Here is a 17,169-nt window from a genome sequence, read left to right as displayed (position 1 = left end):
ACAACTGCAACAATTTAAAAATTACTGTGTAGAGGCTAAATAAGAAAATGTGTAATTACAAAAAACATTCAAAAGGCACTAGCACATTCCCTTCCAATTAGAATTAAAGATGTTATATCTCAAGAAAAACAACCTCCATTTTATTATGCTTTTCTAATGTTGCTAGAGCTAAAAGAAACTTCAAAAACATTTCACACAAACTGTTCTCTGCTATTAAATACTTTTCAAGATTGTACTGCATTTAAAATAGTCTAATATTGAATTAGATCAATTTTACAAATTAAAATAAGACGACCAGCTCAGATCTATAATTTTTGACAGTATTAAGCTAAAGATTTGGGATAGCGTTTAGAGTTCGTACTTACCCTGACAAAGTATCGCATGATCTTGTTCTGGAAGTCTCCAGGAGGTAGCAATATATACAGTAAAACCTCACACAGATCCCTTAGGAATCCTAGGGAGGGAGTACAAAACAAAACAAACACGTCACGCCAAAAAACCCTCAGCACAATTTTATATTATTTCACATCTTATCTGATACCATAAAAACCAACAGATAAATCCTTAAAATGAAATTCAATTACACAGTCACATATATTCTTATAGTTCAAGCATCACAGCACTGATGTAAACCTGAGACAGATCTAGAGTCTCAAACCCAAGACAAAAGAAAGCCAAATTCCGAGAACCAAAAAACTAACTCCAACGTATTTTCCTTATTTAACATATACAGGGTTATTTTTCCCCTTCCTTCACACTTTGCCCAAAAAGAAAAACTGCTTTTTTTAATGAAGACTATGGAGTAGTGATAAGGAAGGCAGATCTAACAAAAAGCATTAAGAATCTGCAAAGCCATCCCTTGCCTCCCAGAAAACATATTTCTACCTTAAAATTATTCCAATTAAAAGAGGAATAGCTACATAGGTACATAATTATAGTATAGCTTTGAAAGTCACATGCTAAGATTTCAGTATATTTCATATCGTTAACACAATTGTTAGTATTTTAATTTAGTCTGCTAAACTAAAATAATTTCAGAAGATGGTATTGAGAGACCTTCTTCATCTTTGGGAGAAGTGCAGACTAGATCACGACAGACTTCTTTCTCCATTTCAACTTCAACCTCAAAGAATGTATCTACAAGTTCCTCAGCTTGGTCTATACAAAAGAAAATAAAAAGAAACATACTTTTTTGTAAATATCGGAAACTTGAGAGTAAACTTGAATTATAAAATAAAGCTAAGTATATTTCACACATGTAAGATACCTGCCTACTCAGACTCAAAGCAAAAAATACTTAAGTCATTACATTACCTTTCATCTGATCACCTTTCTCTGCTATTCTTTGCTGAGCTTTTCTGAAAACTCGAAGATGAGTGCCAAAGTCATCAACAAGTCGTGTAGTGAAATAAGGCTGCCAGTCTGTTTCCTTTGACCTATCAGAAAAGGGCATCCATGAAAATAAATTATTTTATCCTGAATACAAAGAACAATAATAAATTTCTACTTTTCCTTCATCTCTGCCAAAAACCACACTGATAATAAACATGGAAAAGCAAAGAAATAAATCAGTCTCCTAATCACTTATTCACTGAAAACAAATAAAACATTCTAAAACACCAGACTAACACCACATTAATATTTATGCTTGATTTACTTTAAGGTCAACATTAATATCTGGAAATAGTGTTCTGATTCATGATATTGTCAAATATCTGTGAAAAACCCAGATATAAATAGTCTATGAGCATCTACAACCTAAAACTAAAATACTCCCCAGGTCTTTTCCAGCCATATTTTCTATCATTTTGGAAGGCACCTAAACAAAATAATATTCTTCTGAATTTGCAGTATATGCATGAGTGAGAAAGCACACGTTTCATTTGAAACTACGAGCAACCTAACATTATCAACAATTGATTCTGCAGCTTATGAGAGGTTGTTAGCGTGAACAATACACATAGCTTTGTGTCAGAAAATAGTCACTCTGACATTTGCATAAAACCATTTCATTAGTAGTATGAAAAAGATGCAGAGATATTCTTATGATGTCCATGCCTTACTAGCCAAATTAAAAAGGCACTTGTGAGCTATAGGTTTAATCAGCTAGGTGTTAGTGATGACTTTTACTTTGCACTAAGTAGTCCACTACCTGAATCCTCTCAGATACCTACTTTGCTACAGCAGAATCCTTCTACACCACTTCTTTTTTTGTGTTTATTCCCTCACCTGCTTTTTTCCCCCCTCAAAAAGAGAGGAAGGGATAAGGAACTCGAGGAGAGAGAGAGAGAGGCCTACTGCAAAATCTAGATGTGGAAATAAGAAGCGGAGCTGTGTCAAAGGGCAGTCAACCAAAACCATCAATAATCCAGATCCACCATCCGCACAATCAACAAATCATATAAACACACTAGATGGCAGCCTTACATCATTCTTCCAAATGTGCAACTCTCAAGGAAAAAAAGTATCCCGCTGTACTCATTCTCTCCAGAAGCTCACAGGGTATATGAAGTTAGAGATGATGGCACTAATCTAAGACTGCTACAACTATATCCAACTACAATCATTATAAATACACTAGATCATTTTCTCTTAACAACAACAACAATCAACTGCTGCAGCCTTGTGAAACCGATTTGATTTGTACAGAAGAACACAACTGCACAGGAGCAGTGGCTATTTTTGAACAGCTATAGTACTGTAGGAAAAAAAATTAAGTTGGCTATAGCTTGATCTGCTTTGACACAAACCCAGTGCTTGATACTGTTCAATGAAGTAGCTTCACCAAATAGACAAAACCACCACAGCCAGGTGGCAGGTTTGGGCAGCCAGGTCCATTTCACGTAAGCACAGATTGCTTGCTGTAATCAACTGTTTATTTAGCCTAGTTTTCACTATTTCCAACACTGTTTCCTAGGATTTCCATTATTTCACAATCAAGACGATTTTATTATAATTAATTTTTCCTAGCATTAAACCTCGCTCTCCATCTTTGACCGTTCTTGCCAGAAAAGCACACTGACCTGCATTTTCAAGTCAATAGAGGGAGGGGATAACACCACACACTCAAAATTACTAAGAGGTTTATTATATTTAGGTGACCCACAATCTCTTCTGAAGAGAAAACAGGTAACAATCAGCACAGTGGGATGAATACCTGAAATCATTACTTAATAAAGAAGTTGGATATAAAGTTATGTGATACCTTGGCTAAGAATTCAGCCATATCAAAGAAGATAAAGAATCTCGCAGACAAGTTCCCTGACTTCCTGCTTCTTGATTAAGCAACAGCAGGAAAAACATGGGACAATTAAAAAACTATCCATTTGTTGTGAACCAAATAACTCTATTTTTAAAAAGAATTACATATGTGATGTATCATTTCATTCCCCAGATTACTATTCCTTTGAAAATACCCATTGTTCTTACATACTGAATAGCAAGACCACTTTTAGCAGTTATCTGAGCTGACATAGATATTTGAATTAAAGGCTTTCAGATTGACTTGCGTTGGGAATAGCCCTGCTGTTTTTATGAAACAAACCTACATATAAAAAGGTGATAATTCATGCAACTCAATGTTTAAGTTGCAGAAAAAGAGCTATTCAGTACTTTTAGACATTAATCAAAATTTTGAAAAGGCCATTTTGCAAAAGACCATGACTACAAACATCATCTCTGTTCATTCCTTAAGGACCCGCAAACGACCGTAGTTCTTAGATTATGAGCTCAAAATTTTACATGTTCTTTCTGTAAAATGCACTGCACTATGCCAATAGATAAAAGATTATGTTTATCTACTACCATACAACCCACAGAAGTTATTTGTCCACTTGCTTAGACAGTGTATTGATGTAAATACAAATAATCTTACCTGGCAGAAAACTGAACAAGTGCATACTGAAGAGCCTGCCTGATTTCCAGAAGAAACGATTCATCATCACTTAGTGTGTAATACCAATACTGCACATAGTCTCGCAGGGAAAACTGGATTACCTGAAATTGGAAAGGAAAAAAGAAGGATGAACTAATGAACAAAAGACAACAAAACATAAAATAGCTTTTTGTGCCTGATAATGCAACAGCAGTCATCTTAAAAGGCTAACACAGTGAACCATACTTCCCCTACCATTATGAAACTGAGAGTGAAACAATGCAAGTCACATACTGAAACCTCTTTTTCATATTGGTTTACATGCATTCATCACTGCTATGCTGAGAAACTATAATATACAGAAAACAGACTCAAACATTGCCCAATATCCTGGCCCATTCTCAGTGTTTTTTCACTTACCACTCTCAAATATGATAAAATTTCTCCACTTCTATTTGTCTCTCAACTACTTAGATATTACGTAGTCAATACTTGCAAAAATAAAAATAGATTAAATAGTCCTGGTTAGAACTTACCTGTTGCAAAGGCTCATCAATTATATTCGCACCCGTCAGTCTTCTGTCAATCTTAATAGGTCTGGCTTCACGTTTCATTTCTTCTATGCACTTGAAAGAGATTAGGAAATGTAACTTTGCAGGTTTTAGCTATAATTAAAAATCAGCTCTACTGTTTATGATATATGTATACTTCCAGTAATGACTTTATACAGCATTTTCTCTATTATTATAATCTATAGAGTAGATAAGATAGAATCATAGAATGGTTTGGATCACCATTAAAGGACCATTAAAGGTCATCTAGTCCAACCCCCCTGCAATGGGCTGGGACAGCTTCAACTAGATCAGGTTGCTCAGAGCCCCGTCCAAGCCGACCTTGAATATTTCCAGGGATGGGGCATCTATAACCTCTCTGGGCAACAATAATATCTGTATTTTTCACTATATAGTAAATAATGCTGAAAAACTAACCTGAAAACCTACTTCTTGCTTACTGTAAAGGAGCAAGTTTGCTAAAATGCTAGATCAGAAGGAAATAAAACTCAAATAGTTATAAAAGGAGGGAGGGGGGGACACGACAGCAGCACAAGGTAGTTTGTGGGTAAGACCCCAGTGTCATACTTGATTATGAACTTCTTGTGCAGGCAGGTAATTGTTCAGCTCGGGGGGTGGGGAGCAGTTCTCTCTGTTTCTTTATCCATCTCAGTTTATTCTATACGTCAGAAGAGAAATTACTCTTTTTTTACCATCACTACTTGACAGATGAGTCTTCAAAAAATAATTGATGAGGGGGCAAAAAAATTATTTTATAGAAGGACCTGCAACTCAGTGCAGTTAACTCCAGGAATGACTTCATCAGAGCTGACTTTTTGGCAAGTGACATACTGAAAGAGAACACCCTTTATCAATGCTTCTCTGAGTGGACTAATACAGTGTCTACCTACAAACTTAAGACGAAATCTGCAATAAACCCCTTTATTTTTACAGAAATAACCACCCAACAACCTACACTATTGTTCAAAAAAATCAAGTTATTTTATTCCTTGATCTAGAGAGAAACTTATGACTATCGGAAACACAGAAGAACTGCCAAAAACCATAGATGAAAAAATTATAAACCATATGTCCCGCGTTTCTATTCTACATGATTCTCCCTATGTGTCTCTCATTCAAACCAGTTAACAGTGAATGGCAGAAAACCTGAGGCCAGAAAACATTCCTTGTCCTGCTTAACCAACTCTGTATCACAACATAGTAGTATTTTGTTGCAAAATTCTGCATATTTTTTAACTTTTAAGACAAGGGAAAGGTTCAATGCCACTTTAATATGAATAAAGTTGACTCATACTCAAACAATACTCCAGCTATATAGTAATGAATTTGCAAAATATTTCTGTCTTGACAGTGTCAAAAATACCAAAAAAATAAAGAATGGAATAATTAAATATTTTTACTAAGCACAGCATAGTTCAAATTGCCAAACAAAATTGTTAAAAAAGAGTTTTGAAGTTTGAGGACTGCATGCATAAAACCACATTTGGGAAACATAGAAGAAAAGGCAGCAGCAAAAAAAGCAGCAGCCAAAGAAACAGAGAGAGGGACACACAGAGAATATGCAAGGTTACTTGGTAAAAATCTGAATGTTCATAGGCTCAGGTTTGATTCAGGTTTGGGTCTGGACTTCAGGAAGTCCACCCTCCTACTCAAAGCAGAGCCAACTACAAGGTTAGACCATTCTTTCATATTCTTTTTTTCTCCAGTGAAATGTTTATGTACATGCAGTATAATTTCATTTGCTTTTGATACATCTGAAAACATCTAAAATTTAGAATATCTGCTTTTATTTCATTGCAGCTACAACAGCTGACCGTAGTTCTCACTTGGAAGGCATTCCCCATTTTAAGCCTGGCCTTCCAGACACTGACTTAGAAGACCAACTTAAAGGAAGGACCCAACTCAGATGAAGAAAACTGTCCTATTTGACTGTCACTTCATACACAATGTTCGTCTGACACACTCTACCAGTATTAAATCATTAGTTAGGAAAAATGAATATCACTTGTTATTGCTAAATTTGCTTAATATTGCTAAATATTGCTAAATACTTACTTCATTTTAAGCAGGTAGGAAGCACTTATGACGAACGTGGGACACACACTCCACAAAGTGAGATGCAGCACAGTGTAAAGAAACCCAGACTCCAAAAGCACATAATTGCAGTGACTGAGTATACTTCAGACTTTTGCTGCACTAACAGATAATTTTAAAGTCCTTTTTTGTAACTATGCTAGGTAACTGTTAAATATGAAAAATGCCTCCTTTGGACCATGCCACTATTTCCCAAATCACATATTTGCGGTCACAGGCTTTCATGAGTGGACAAGACACAGGGGATTTACACTTCTGCGTCAAACCCATAACATAGCATATGACCAACTGACTCAAAATAAAGAGATTCAGAGACTAGACAGGGATCAAATATGCAACTAGCGCTTATAAGTTGTTATCGCTGTTATCTTATAGTAATTTGGCAATATTGTACCCAGCCTACAGAAACTCCTTGTCTTTTGGATGAAGCAAAAGAGACATCAATTATGATAATAACTGAACTTTCCACACTTCTGTTAAGGTTGGACTGAATCTATAATTTTTATTGAAAATAGCGTTCCAGTTAACAGTTCAGAAGGCTCTAAACTTACCTTTCATTCAAACATTTTTTAATATAAACCTGCAGACAATTGTGTATTTTACAGAGCCAGTACATTATGGCATCATCCAGTACATTCCTGACACAGAAGTTACATAAAACAGACTTGCAAAAGGAAAAGCAAGTCTAATCCTAATTTTTAAACTTCCCTGTGTGTATGCAAAAAAAAAAAAAGAAAAAAGGCAGAAAGGTAAATAATCTTCCATCAAACTTACATAACTATTTTTCCTTAATGTGAGGCCTTCATTATATATTCGCTAATAAGTATAACAAGCAGCAACCAAGGAAACCTATCTGCACCAAATCCTGTGTTGTAACTTAGAGTCTGGTACATTCTACACATTATTTCCATCCAGTATTTTGGTGCTCTGAATTATAACTGATTTCTTTAAAATCAAGTATTTGAACATTCATCTTGGCCTAAAAAATTCCCCAACAACAAAAAACCCTCAAAACAATTGATAAAACTCTGACCGCCTTTGGGGAAAAGAGCTTCTTATAAAGAACCTGTATCATCAGATTACTTTTCAAAACACAGTATCACAAAATTTAATATTGAGATGAATTCAGTTTGTAGTTGGTTCATGGAGGAAGCATAACCTATACACTAGCCTATCGTCACTTGAAAGAATATTCACTGTTCAAGACAGACCCCTTAGGGCCACAATGGTTTTAAACATGAAAACAATTTCAAGTTAAAAAATATTACTTTCCAATAAAGATAAGTCAGCAGAAATTTAATACAGAAATGGCAAATAGGAATCCCAAGCAAACCACACATTTGGTTTTAGTTAGGACTCATCTCTTCTTGCACTGCAACTGAAAAGCTCAGCTAAACTAGCTAATACTATTTTAATACAGTGGCAAAAAAGAAATAAAAAACACTATTGTAGAAGACAAACAGATTTTAGTTGGAGAACAACTTCAAACAGCAGTTGGTAAGCCAGCTAAAAATAAATACCTTCGTACTACAAAATTTAAATCCAGAGATTAGTCAGGATAGGTCAGTTGAGAAAAGTGATCTGTCAATAATCCACACTCAAATCATAAGTCAAACTACTGAATTTGCAAGGATTACGCAAAACACCCCCCCCCCAACATTTTATTCTTTTTTAAAGCAACCAGAGCATACATATGTACTGAGCTCAAAAAAGTAACATTAACTTAAAAAAAGTTTCAGCAATGTAGAGGAAATTTTAAAAAGAAAAACTTCTTGTAAATCTTTTCTCAAAACGTGAGACATAAGCAACACTCCGTAATCCATATAATATAAGCACTAAAGTCTATATAGCACCAAGAACCTTAGTCCCCTAAAATGAAGTTTCATTAATGGAACAGAAACATTAGTTGATTGCTGACTTGCCCTTTTTCAGCCTTAAACTTTATATTTTTCATTTGGACCAGTGATGTTACTTTATGGTTTAGAATATACTTAAGTTCCAGATTTCTCTCAACAGATACAAAGGCTTAAGTGAAAAGGCCACTTACCAACTGAGCTATGAACCAGTCACAAAAAAAGTTTTGTGATTAGAAAACATACTGCTGAATCACAAAATAAATTTATTTCTATGTGCTACTGATAAGAAAGTTGAACACCTCCCCCGCTTTCACAGACAACATGAAGCATAGTGACCTGCCATTCTGAGCTGCCAAGATATATTGGTTCATAAACCAGGAATTCCTAGAAATTCTACCTCTTGGCTCTTAAGAATTTATTCTGTACTAAACAGATGCAGATTTATCCAATTAGGAAACCTGAATTTAGGTCCATCAACAAAAATGATGTGCCTGTTAATAATTCAGAAAAAAAAGAAAAGAGTTGAAAAGGGGATCCTATTGCTGCTCCATATTTATGTATGCCTTTCCAGGATTTTTGCTTGGTCTTAAAGATAGCCCAAGATAACAACTTCTACATTCCTGATGTACTGTAAATCTAGACTTTATTAACAATTTAATCTTCTTAGTTAGGCAAGCAACTTTCTGATCACAAACAATCAAAAGAATCAAAACCGGAGAGACTACAGATCCAGTGATGGAAGAATCCTAAATAGTCATGACAATCTTGCAAGAAAAAGCAAGAAGGAGCTACCACTCTCCCCAAAAAAAAACAACACACACAAGTAGTCTAGAAAGGAACGGTTTAGTAATTCCCTCACAGATAATATTAGCAAGTTACATCTCACTCATTTCTCATAATCAAGCCAGAAATAATACTTGAAACAAACTTTCTATACATGCTTAAAAAGCTTGTATTTCAAAAAGGAAAAAAATCTTGCATTTCATTTGCACATTGCAGCTGACTCAAAACATAAAAGCAGGCTTTTTTACCTTGGGAAATGGGAACAATTCTTAGATTAAAACTGATTAGTGTTATTCTAATTTTCAAAGTTATAAAATCTGATCTAGAAGTTAAGACCAGTAAACTCTCCTTACCTTAGGGATCCCAACTGATGTACAAGGAAGAAATGAATGTTCACACTGCTCAAGGTATTTTTCTGAGTTGCTTTTTCCAAATAAAAGAGTAACCACAAAACCCCTAAAATGGAAAAAGAAAGACCAGCTAGAACAACAGTCACCTTCCCCCCCTGCCCCTGAGAAAGTATTTCACAGCAAGTTATAAAATGACAATATATGACAATTCTGTTTACTCCCCTAGTACAGTGCTCTTTCACAGTGTAGCATGCTGCTCAAAACAACCGACACCATACTAACTATGAAGTTTCCCAGTCTTGTATTCAGTCTTGATATCACATTGCAGATCTATATAGCACAGTCTATACTACACGGTCTGCTGCATGAGAAGAACCTGTGATGACACACTGCTCACAAATATTAGTACACGGAAAAAGGGATACATACATAAGCTGCTCTGGTTGTATTTATACAAACATTCCTTTACTTCAACACTATGAAGAAATAAACTCTTTAGAGAGACATTTAGGCCACTGCATTGTGGCATAAGCCACAAAAACACAGACCAGGAAGAAACTAATGTAGTAAGTGTCGTAAATAAATACTGATTACATATGTTTAAACAAGAAGTAAGAAAATTTTCAATTGGGAACTTATTTTAAGCTGCAAAGAAAAAAAAAAAAACCAGTAGTCCTGCCAGGCTGTATAAGAACAGAGTCAAGGAAAAAGTCTAGAGGATAACTGAAGTCAAACACAAGATGTCGGATTTTTTGGGGGTTATGAGTTTTTTGGGGGTTTTGGGGGTTTTTTTTGTTGTTGTTTTGTTTTTAATTAATTCAGCATATAAAATGTAAATAAATGCACTCCTGGACCATTTATTTTAAAAGAATGTTAGATCAGAAATTCATTATCTTCTTCCCTCAGAATTCTACAGCAATATTTAAATTATGACTTATAGTTAAGCAGGACAGCAGTTAATTTTATTATTGTTTTCTTTATGATATAATAAAGCCATAAGGGAGAAAGCAACCATTACAAAAGGTTCAACCTTGCTACAAACAGCAACAATTTATTTACAGCTTATGACACTAGAGCACAAAACCACATAAACATAAAGCTGGTTTTACTAAAAAAATAGATGAAAACGTAAAGACTCTGCCAATTATAGCATAACCAAAGTATGTAGCCTTTGAAAAATCAAGCATTGGGCGGGGGAGAGGGGGGAGGGGAAGAGTATGAAGTTACTGCTGCTCAGACTAGCCTTAGGATGGCTAAACATGCATAGCTTTTTACACAAATTTCAAAGCATTCAATTTAAAGGCCAGCTGACCAACATTTGTGACCACAGGAACTCACAGTTATTCTAGACTTGAAATGTGCTGAAATAATACATTCTTTTAATATAGATTGCTGTTGATATATGATACTCTTACTTATATGATTAGGATAAAATTCCTAACTAAGGTAAAATATGCCATTGAAGGTTTTAATTCCCAAACTGGGAACCATTCTTCTTAAGTACTCCAGAGACTCAGTAATTCAGAAGCAGGGAGGTGGTCATTTATACTTGAACAACTCCAGGACAAAAAAAAAAAACAAAAAAAACCCCAAAACAAAACAAAACAAAAAAGCTACACAACATTATTACTGGTAACTCGATAACGCATAAGAAAATTTCACTTGATACTCTGATTCCCTTACAGTCATCTTTATCTGCCAACCACGTGTACTTTCTACATATGAGGACAAAAAATAAAAGCAGGTCTAACTGCTCTTCTGCTCCAGATACTTCCAGATAGCTTTCAAATCATAACACCAATGGTGCTAATAGCATCATCATTCAGTTCAAGGACAAAAACTTGCTTAGAAAAATCTCAGTATTAGGTTCACTATGCTTAAAAGTTAACTAATGTTTTGGCTGGGGGGGGGGGGAGCAGGGTTTTTTTAATTATTAAAAAGTTTGGGTTTTCTTTTTCTTATCTACTACTTTTCTGTAAGAAACCTCAGCCTTCTTTTAAATAAAACAGTATACCCAAAATGCTTTTTTTTTTTTTTTTTGCCAAAAATCAGTTTTAACTTCAAACATATATCAGCAACTTGGGGGGCAGAGGCAGGGAAAGCAAGGAGGGGAGAGTTCCTTCTTTTCTTTTATTCAAAAGGACTGAAGCCTTGGAAATAACTAGCTATAGATTATACATCTGTTTTCTCTCAAATGTTATGACACTTTTAAAGTTAATGACTAATTAAAAAATATTAATATGCTACCAATATAGTTTAAACATATGCTCATCTTAGATGCCTTTAAGTAATTTCATTTTTAAGCTAGAAATACTAGAGGCTTCTGCCTCTATACCAGAAATTAATACATTTTATTCTCTTATTTAAAATCTTGTGCACATTAGAGAAGGATACAGCCTGACCATTCAGGCTGTTAGCTAACCAGACACTTCTAGTGTAAATGCTTATCTAATTCACCAAGAGGATATTCAATACAGTAAATGAGAAGTCATTTTAGTCTTTTCTCTAAATGAATAGACCAGAAAAAGGAAGAAATAGTATTTGACTTAAATTTTTATTGTTAAGTTTTTCCAAAGGTTATTGGAAGGCCAGCTTTTCACAGGGACAGATTAACAACAGAACAAAGACGAAAGATAGAAATATGAAGACTACAGATTTATCATTTTCCCCTCAAGTCTGAAAAGTAACAGCCTCAGCTGAATGCTTTGTGAAAGTCAAAAAGCAGCTTCAGAACCGTTCCCAATTTGGTCAGCAGTTCGAATCATCAGTGTAGGCAGCCAGTCACATATATGGATGTGATTAAGTATTGATAATTATGTTTTTTGATGACAGAGCAAATTCCTTTAAAGGCCAAAGCAACTGATGGTCCAAGAAATTTCAATTCTCACACCACCAGAAGCCTAAGGCTGTTGGCAGAGCTGCCATTCACATTATTTTTGTTTTACTTCCTTAGGATTGAAAGAGGGAAGGAGAGAGAATAAGGTAAGAAACATACATGGTACAAAGAAAAGGCAGACAGTAAGACAGGCCCAGTACCCCCAGTTAAGGGGTTTGCACCAATAGTTGAAGTAGAGGCAAAAAATATTTCATTAACACCTTGTAACAGTCTTGGCTACACAGGTTAAAAAGAAACAATATCTATCTTTTGCCTCCTGCTTTTGGTGGAAAGAGCTCACTTCCCTAAGCGATGAGTTACCAGATCCTGAATTGAAGAGGGATGTACTACAAAAGAAAAAAGCTAACATTTTATAAATCACTCTTAAAACAAAACAAAATTAAACAAAGACAACTCTTGATTTAAAGCTTTTATTCATACACACAAATGGTTTCAGTATCCTCCCATGCACACAACAACAGTACACTTACTACAAGCTGTGTAAGAGGAAATGCAGAGTTAAGAGTAAATCAAAAAGAAATCATTAGATAGCACATAACAGAAGTGAAACCATATAAACAGATTGATTATCTTGATACAGCTACGGCATCAACACTGTTTTCCTTCACAACTCATTGGGGCGTACTTTAAATGTTTAGGTCAATACTAAGGGTGCAACCAGCCACGATTCAACATTTTCTTTTGTCTGAACTGCAAAATGGGACAGAAGTGGACTCGCGGCTAGTGGAAGTCAGAACCTACTGATACAGGCCACTGTTTTTGAGCAACTATAAAAAGAAAACTGTGTGCCAAATTGGATAAGAACTCCAAGTTTCAATATAAAATTCTACTGTAAAAATCCATGTCCAAAATTGTTATTTTGCTCCAGATAAGGGTACGGTAAGTATTAAGGAAACTACTATAATCATGAACCGAAATCAGATTTTTATTTTCTTAATTTATATAAATGATGTTACGATATATAATTGCTAATCATAAGTGGAAAAGTTACTTCACAACATTAATTTCTGTTTTTTTCTAAGAGAAAGAGGACCAAGTATTTTGTGTAACTTCACGGGAATTAATTCAAAAAGAAAAAGAAGGAAAGAATAATTTAGACATAAATCTATTTGACCTAGTTAGCACTCACAGATGTGAATGCTGAATGTCAAAACTTAAAGTAGGTGTTTTTCAAAGCGAAAAACTTTGAAAAAGATTAACTGTGTAAAAAAGGGGCCAGATCACAGTCTTAGCCAAGATGATGTATATCTTAAAGTAATGAAGTAATGACATTCTACTGGAAGGGCTAAGACCTCGTATCTATTTACATAAGTAAACACATAATAGGAAAATGGATACAAATTCTGCTTTAACAGATACACTACCACAAAATGAATTTATCCTTAAGAAGATCAATGTTCACTGACTAGCTACAAAAATGAATCAAAGCAGCAAAAGAATCAGAGCAAAGAGATATCAGGGCTGACTTGAGAATGAGCGAGCTCAGGCACCAGAGGCAGTCTCACAGTGGCAAACTGTAGCTGACTTCAGACATACTCCATGAGAGACTGCTTTGACTGTTAGCTTTGAAAAGCCAAACAACTGAAATTGAGCAAGAAGGAAGGATAAGCTGTAAAAAAATTATTACATCCCAGTTATTTTTCATACTGCAAATACTAAGGAAGTGGTAATACAAAACAGTAACTGGACAAACTCTTGCCCTTTGGACAAGCTCTTTGCCTTTTGTCCTGGACAAACAACCAGCAAAATACGCCAATCATACATGTATCAAGACTTAATAAGACAAAAGCATTTACTTAAAAGTTAGTTTTACTTCAACTAAATCCTCGCTTTAGTAGACTGACTATCCTGATTTCTCAGAGATGGAATTTCAAGTTTAATACAGTTGAAACCCAAGCGTAGCAGCTCTAATTCTGGCCACTAAACTCTTGTTACATTTTTTGATGAGACATACAGGAATATACATACATTCTGTACCGTATCCAGTAAGAAGGTTAAAAGGGTGTTTCAAAGGAAGGAAAAAAAAATAAATATTGAAGATAGCCCAAACACCCCATTAGAAGTCAAGCAGGTCTTGGAGAGCCTAGAAATGTTACTGTCCTGCAGATTAGTCTTATGAGTGAGAGGAAGGAGGAATATCCCACTAATACATTTAGACTTGGCATTAAAAATAAAAGTTTTAATGGTTACAAGACAGACATTATCACATAAAATGTAATAATGGTGCTAAAGACTATAAAAACATCACCTGTTTGCTCCCTTCCTATCTATCTAAAGTATGAAATGTCTACAGCTGCTGAACTGATCTACTTGTTCAAGATGTAGCAAGATGTAGCATCATTTCCACATGCCCAGGAAAACACTCACTCACTTTCCTCATGAATGAAGTATCTTGGATAGGAAAATGAGATTGTGATAAGAAAAGGCGACATAATTATTTAATAAGTACCTGGAAAAAGAACTGACACAGTAATAGAAAGTATGAACTGAGGTTAACATTGGTTTTATGTGAGCATTTGTCCTCCAACACCCGTTATAAATAGCTACCTTTTTTTTTTTTTTAAATCAGAAATCTTTTTTTTTTTTTGCCTGGGCAAAGGTAATATAAATGCTATTCAACAGCAAAAATAATTACTTTTGATAAAATTGAAATTTCAAGAAAAAAAATTTTGCTCATAAAGAGCTGCTCAAATGTGGAAATGTTAATTACATAGAAGTCACTTCAGGTTTTCAGAGCAAACTATTTGCTAAGATACACATTAAAATTTACTTTCATAGAAAATTATACAAAACACTAAGTAGTATACTTACCCACCCACAAAGCAGAGGATATAAAATGCAAAGTAAAATATAGAGAAGAGTCCAAAAGTTACTAGAAAAAGCACAACGGCAAGACTTCCCCATCCCCATATGGAAAGACTGGTCTGTAAAGAAAAACACATGGAAAATGAATAATTAGTATGATATTTGAACAACTTTAAATCTCCAAAGCAATATTTGTAGTTTCTACAAAGCTTAATACATTTTAACTAGATATGAAATAAGTTTTGCTTGATGAAATAAAAATTATCTTTATTTTTTAAAAGTATATTGTGGGATAGTAGTCCAGTTTAGCCAACATTAGAGCATTTTGCTTTCAATATTCTTACTCATCTCTCACTTCAGATGCAACTATCACTCTTTAAAGCATCATTTCTTTTTCTTCTCTATTCTCGTTTTGTGTGTTTTTGTTTCTTGAGATCCCTTTTTTCCCTCCTGTGAAATTCTCCACTACTTCCAAGAAAAATGCAGGCTTTGTAACAGAACAGGGAGAGATGAATACAATCTCTTTTTACACAACTAAACGTGTAATTTTCCACAACCAAGCAATGCTATTTCTTCCCTAGATCAAAGCAGTTGCAAGACCAAAAAAGTGTCCCTTCCTCCCGCCAAGTCACACATAGGTCAACAGGTGCACCAAATATTTGGTGCAAGTTTACTTTTATTCTTCCCTCTAAATAAAAAAGAGGGAAACTTAAACTGATTACTAACAATTTTTACCACAGAAATCAAGAGCATTCAGACAATTCCTTGAAATATCTAAACCTGTTTTAAAATCAGGAAATTTAATATATATATTAAAAAAAGAGAGAGATGCCAGATTCACGTTTTCTCCACTCAGGCATGATCACGTTCTTAGAAGAGATCTGGCTTAGCAGGCAGGACTGACACTTCAGCAGTGGCAGGGAGTCAAGGGTTGTTTGGAAAGCCAGTGGTGCAGCTAAAGTCAGCCACAAGAGCATCTGTGGGGCTGGCGGAATTTGGGGGCTGATGTCCTACATAACGCATCTGGCAAAACTTCATCTGCGCTGGCGGATTCACCAGGAGTATGAAAAAAGCAGTAAGATTCAGGTTATTGTGCCGATACAGGTTACAATATAAGTGCATTCATATATATACATACACATTTGATCTATGTATATAGAAAAATAGATGGGTGTACGTACATGTATATACATATATGCAGGGTAATCTAAAAAGCAAGGTAGTGAAAACCTGACTGAGCTGAGCTATAATAGTTCTGGACCTTCACAATGCTGCAATGCAGTCAACAAAGATTATATAAATTTAATTCAATCTCATCTCTAGTTCAATATGGAAAACATGTTTCAGCCAAGTCCCAAGAGTGTGAAACCGATGATGACAAGTATTTATAGGCTAACAAAACTGTTCCAGCTCTAAGGTTCTCAACTTTTCTTTTTTTTTGTTGTCTAATTTACACCTTTCCTACCAGTCATCAAATGACACCCTGATGGGAACTCAGACAACTGCTATGTCAACAAGTAACACTAAGAAAGTATTTAAATAAACTCGTCTTGCAGTTTGACATTTAGAAAACAAGCAGAGATCGAACACCATATTTGCAGAGAGCCCTTTTTTAGCTTTTATTATGGAGGACAGGGGAAGCTTGCCTACAGCTCTTATTTCTTTAAAGGAACTATTTAGATTTCATCTTTCCATCTTAGGCATGGGATTCACAAAAATCAACTTCCTGACAAATAAGTTTTAAAAATCCTATAAACAATTAAAAATAATACAAAATAAGGCTCTTGCATAAAACAGCTTTGATTCTTTTCTGAGAGCAAGACATCAGGCTACCCAAAAGCAAAACCATAGCTCTAAGGAGAGAGACTGCTTCACAGATGTAAATTGTCATCAGAGTAATTTAACTCTTCCTATTTTATAAGTTTAATGGAAATTGAGA

The 17,169-nt window shown here is 34.9% G+C and overlaps 1 protein-coding gene across 11 annotated transcripts in view; it reads right to left on the bottom strand.

The window, feature by feature from the left end:
* SNX13 (sorting nexin 13) overlaps nucleotides 1-17,169 on the bottom strand; it is a 69,864-nt gene that overhangs the window by 32,374 nt on the left and 20,321 nt on the right. For 9 of the 11 annotated variants that reach the window (XR_012672661.1, XM_075143622.1, XM_075143623.1 and 6 more), the window contains exons 2-8: nucleotides 15,237-15,349; nucleotides 9,533-9,635; nucleotides 4,411-4,500; nucleotides 3,875-3,996; nucleotides 1,315-1,436; nucleotides 1,057-1,158; nucleotides 366-454 (exon numbers count right to left, since the gene is read on the bottom strand). Coding sequence is in view for 10 of the 11 variants with exons in the window: in XM_075143623.1 (XP_074999724.1) it covers nucleotides 366-454; nucleotides 1,057-1,158; nucleotides 1,315-1,436; nucleotides 3,875-3,996; nucleotides 4,411-4,500; nucleotides 9,533-9,635; nucleotides 15,237-15,349 (741 nt within the window). In the remaining variant the exon portion in view is untranslated. Of the gene's footprint in view, nucleotides 1-365; nucleotides 455-1,056; nucleotides 1,159-1,314; nucleotides 1,437-3,874; nucleotides 3,997-4,410; nucleotides 4,501-5,013; nucleotides 5,105-5,138; nucleotides 5,277-9,532; nucleotides 9,636-15,236; nucleotides 15,350-17,169 lie in introns of those variants that run through there. The other 2 variants (XM_075143628.1, XM_075143626.1) reach the window with 2 other exon arrangements.

Source organism: Calonectris borealis, chromosome 2, assembly GCF_964195595.1.
Source record: "Calonectris borealis chromosome 2, bCalBor7.hap1.2, whole genome shotgun sequence".
Classification (NCBI taxonomy): domain Eukaryota; kingdom Metazoa; phylum Chordata; class Aves; order Procellariiformes; family Procellariidae; genus Calonectris; species Calonectris borealis.
The sequence above is the reverse complement of the archived record's forward strand: the minus strand, read 5'-3'. Positions and strand labels throughout refer to the sequence as shown.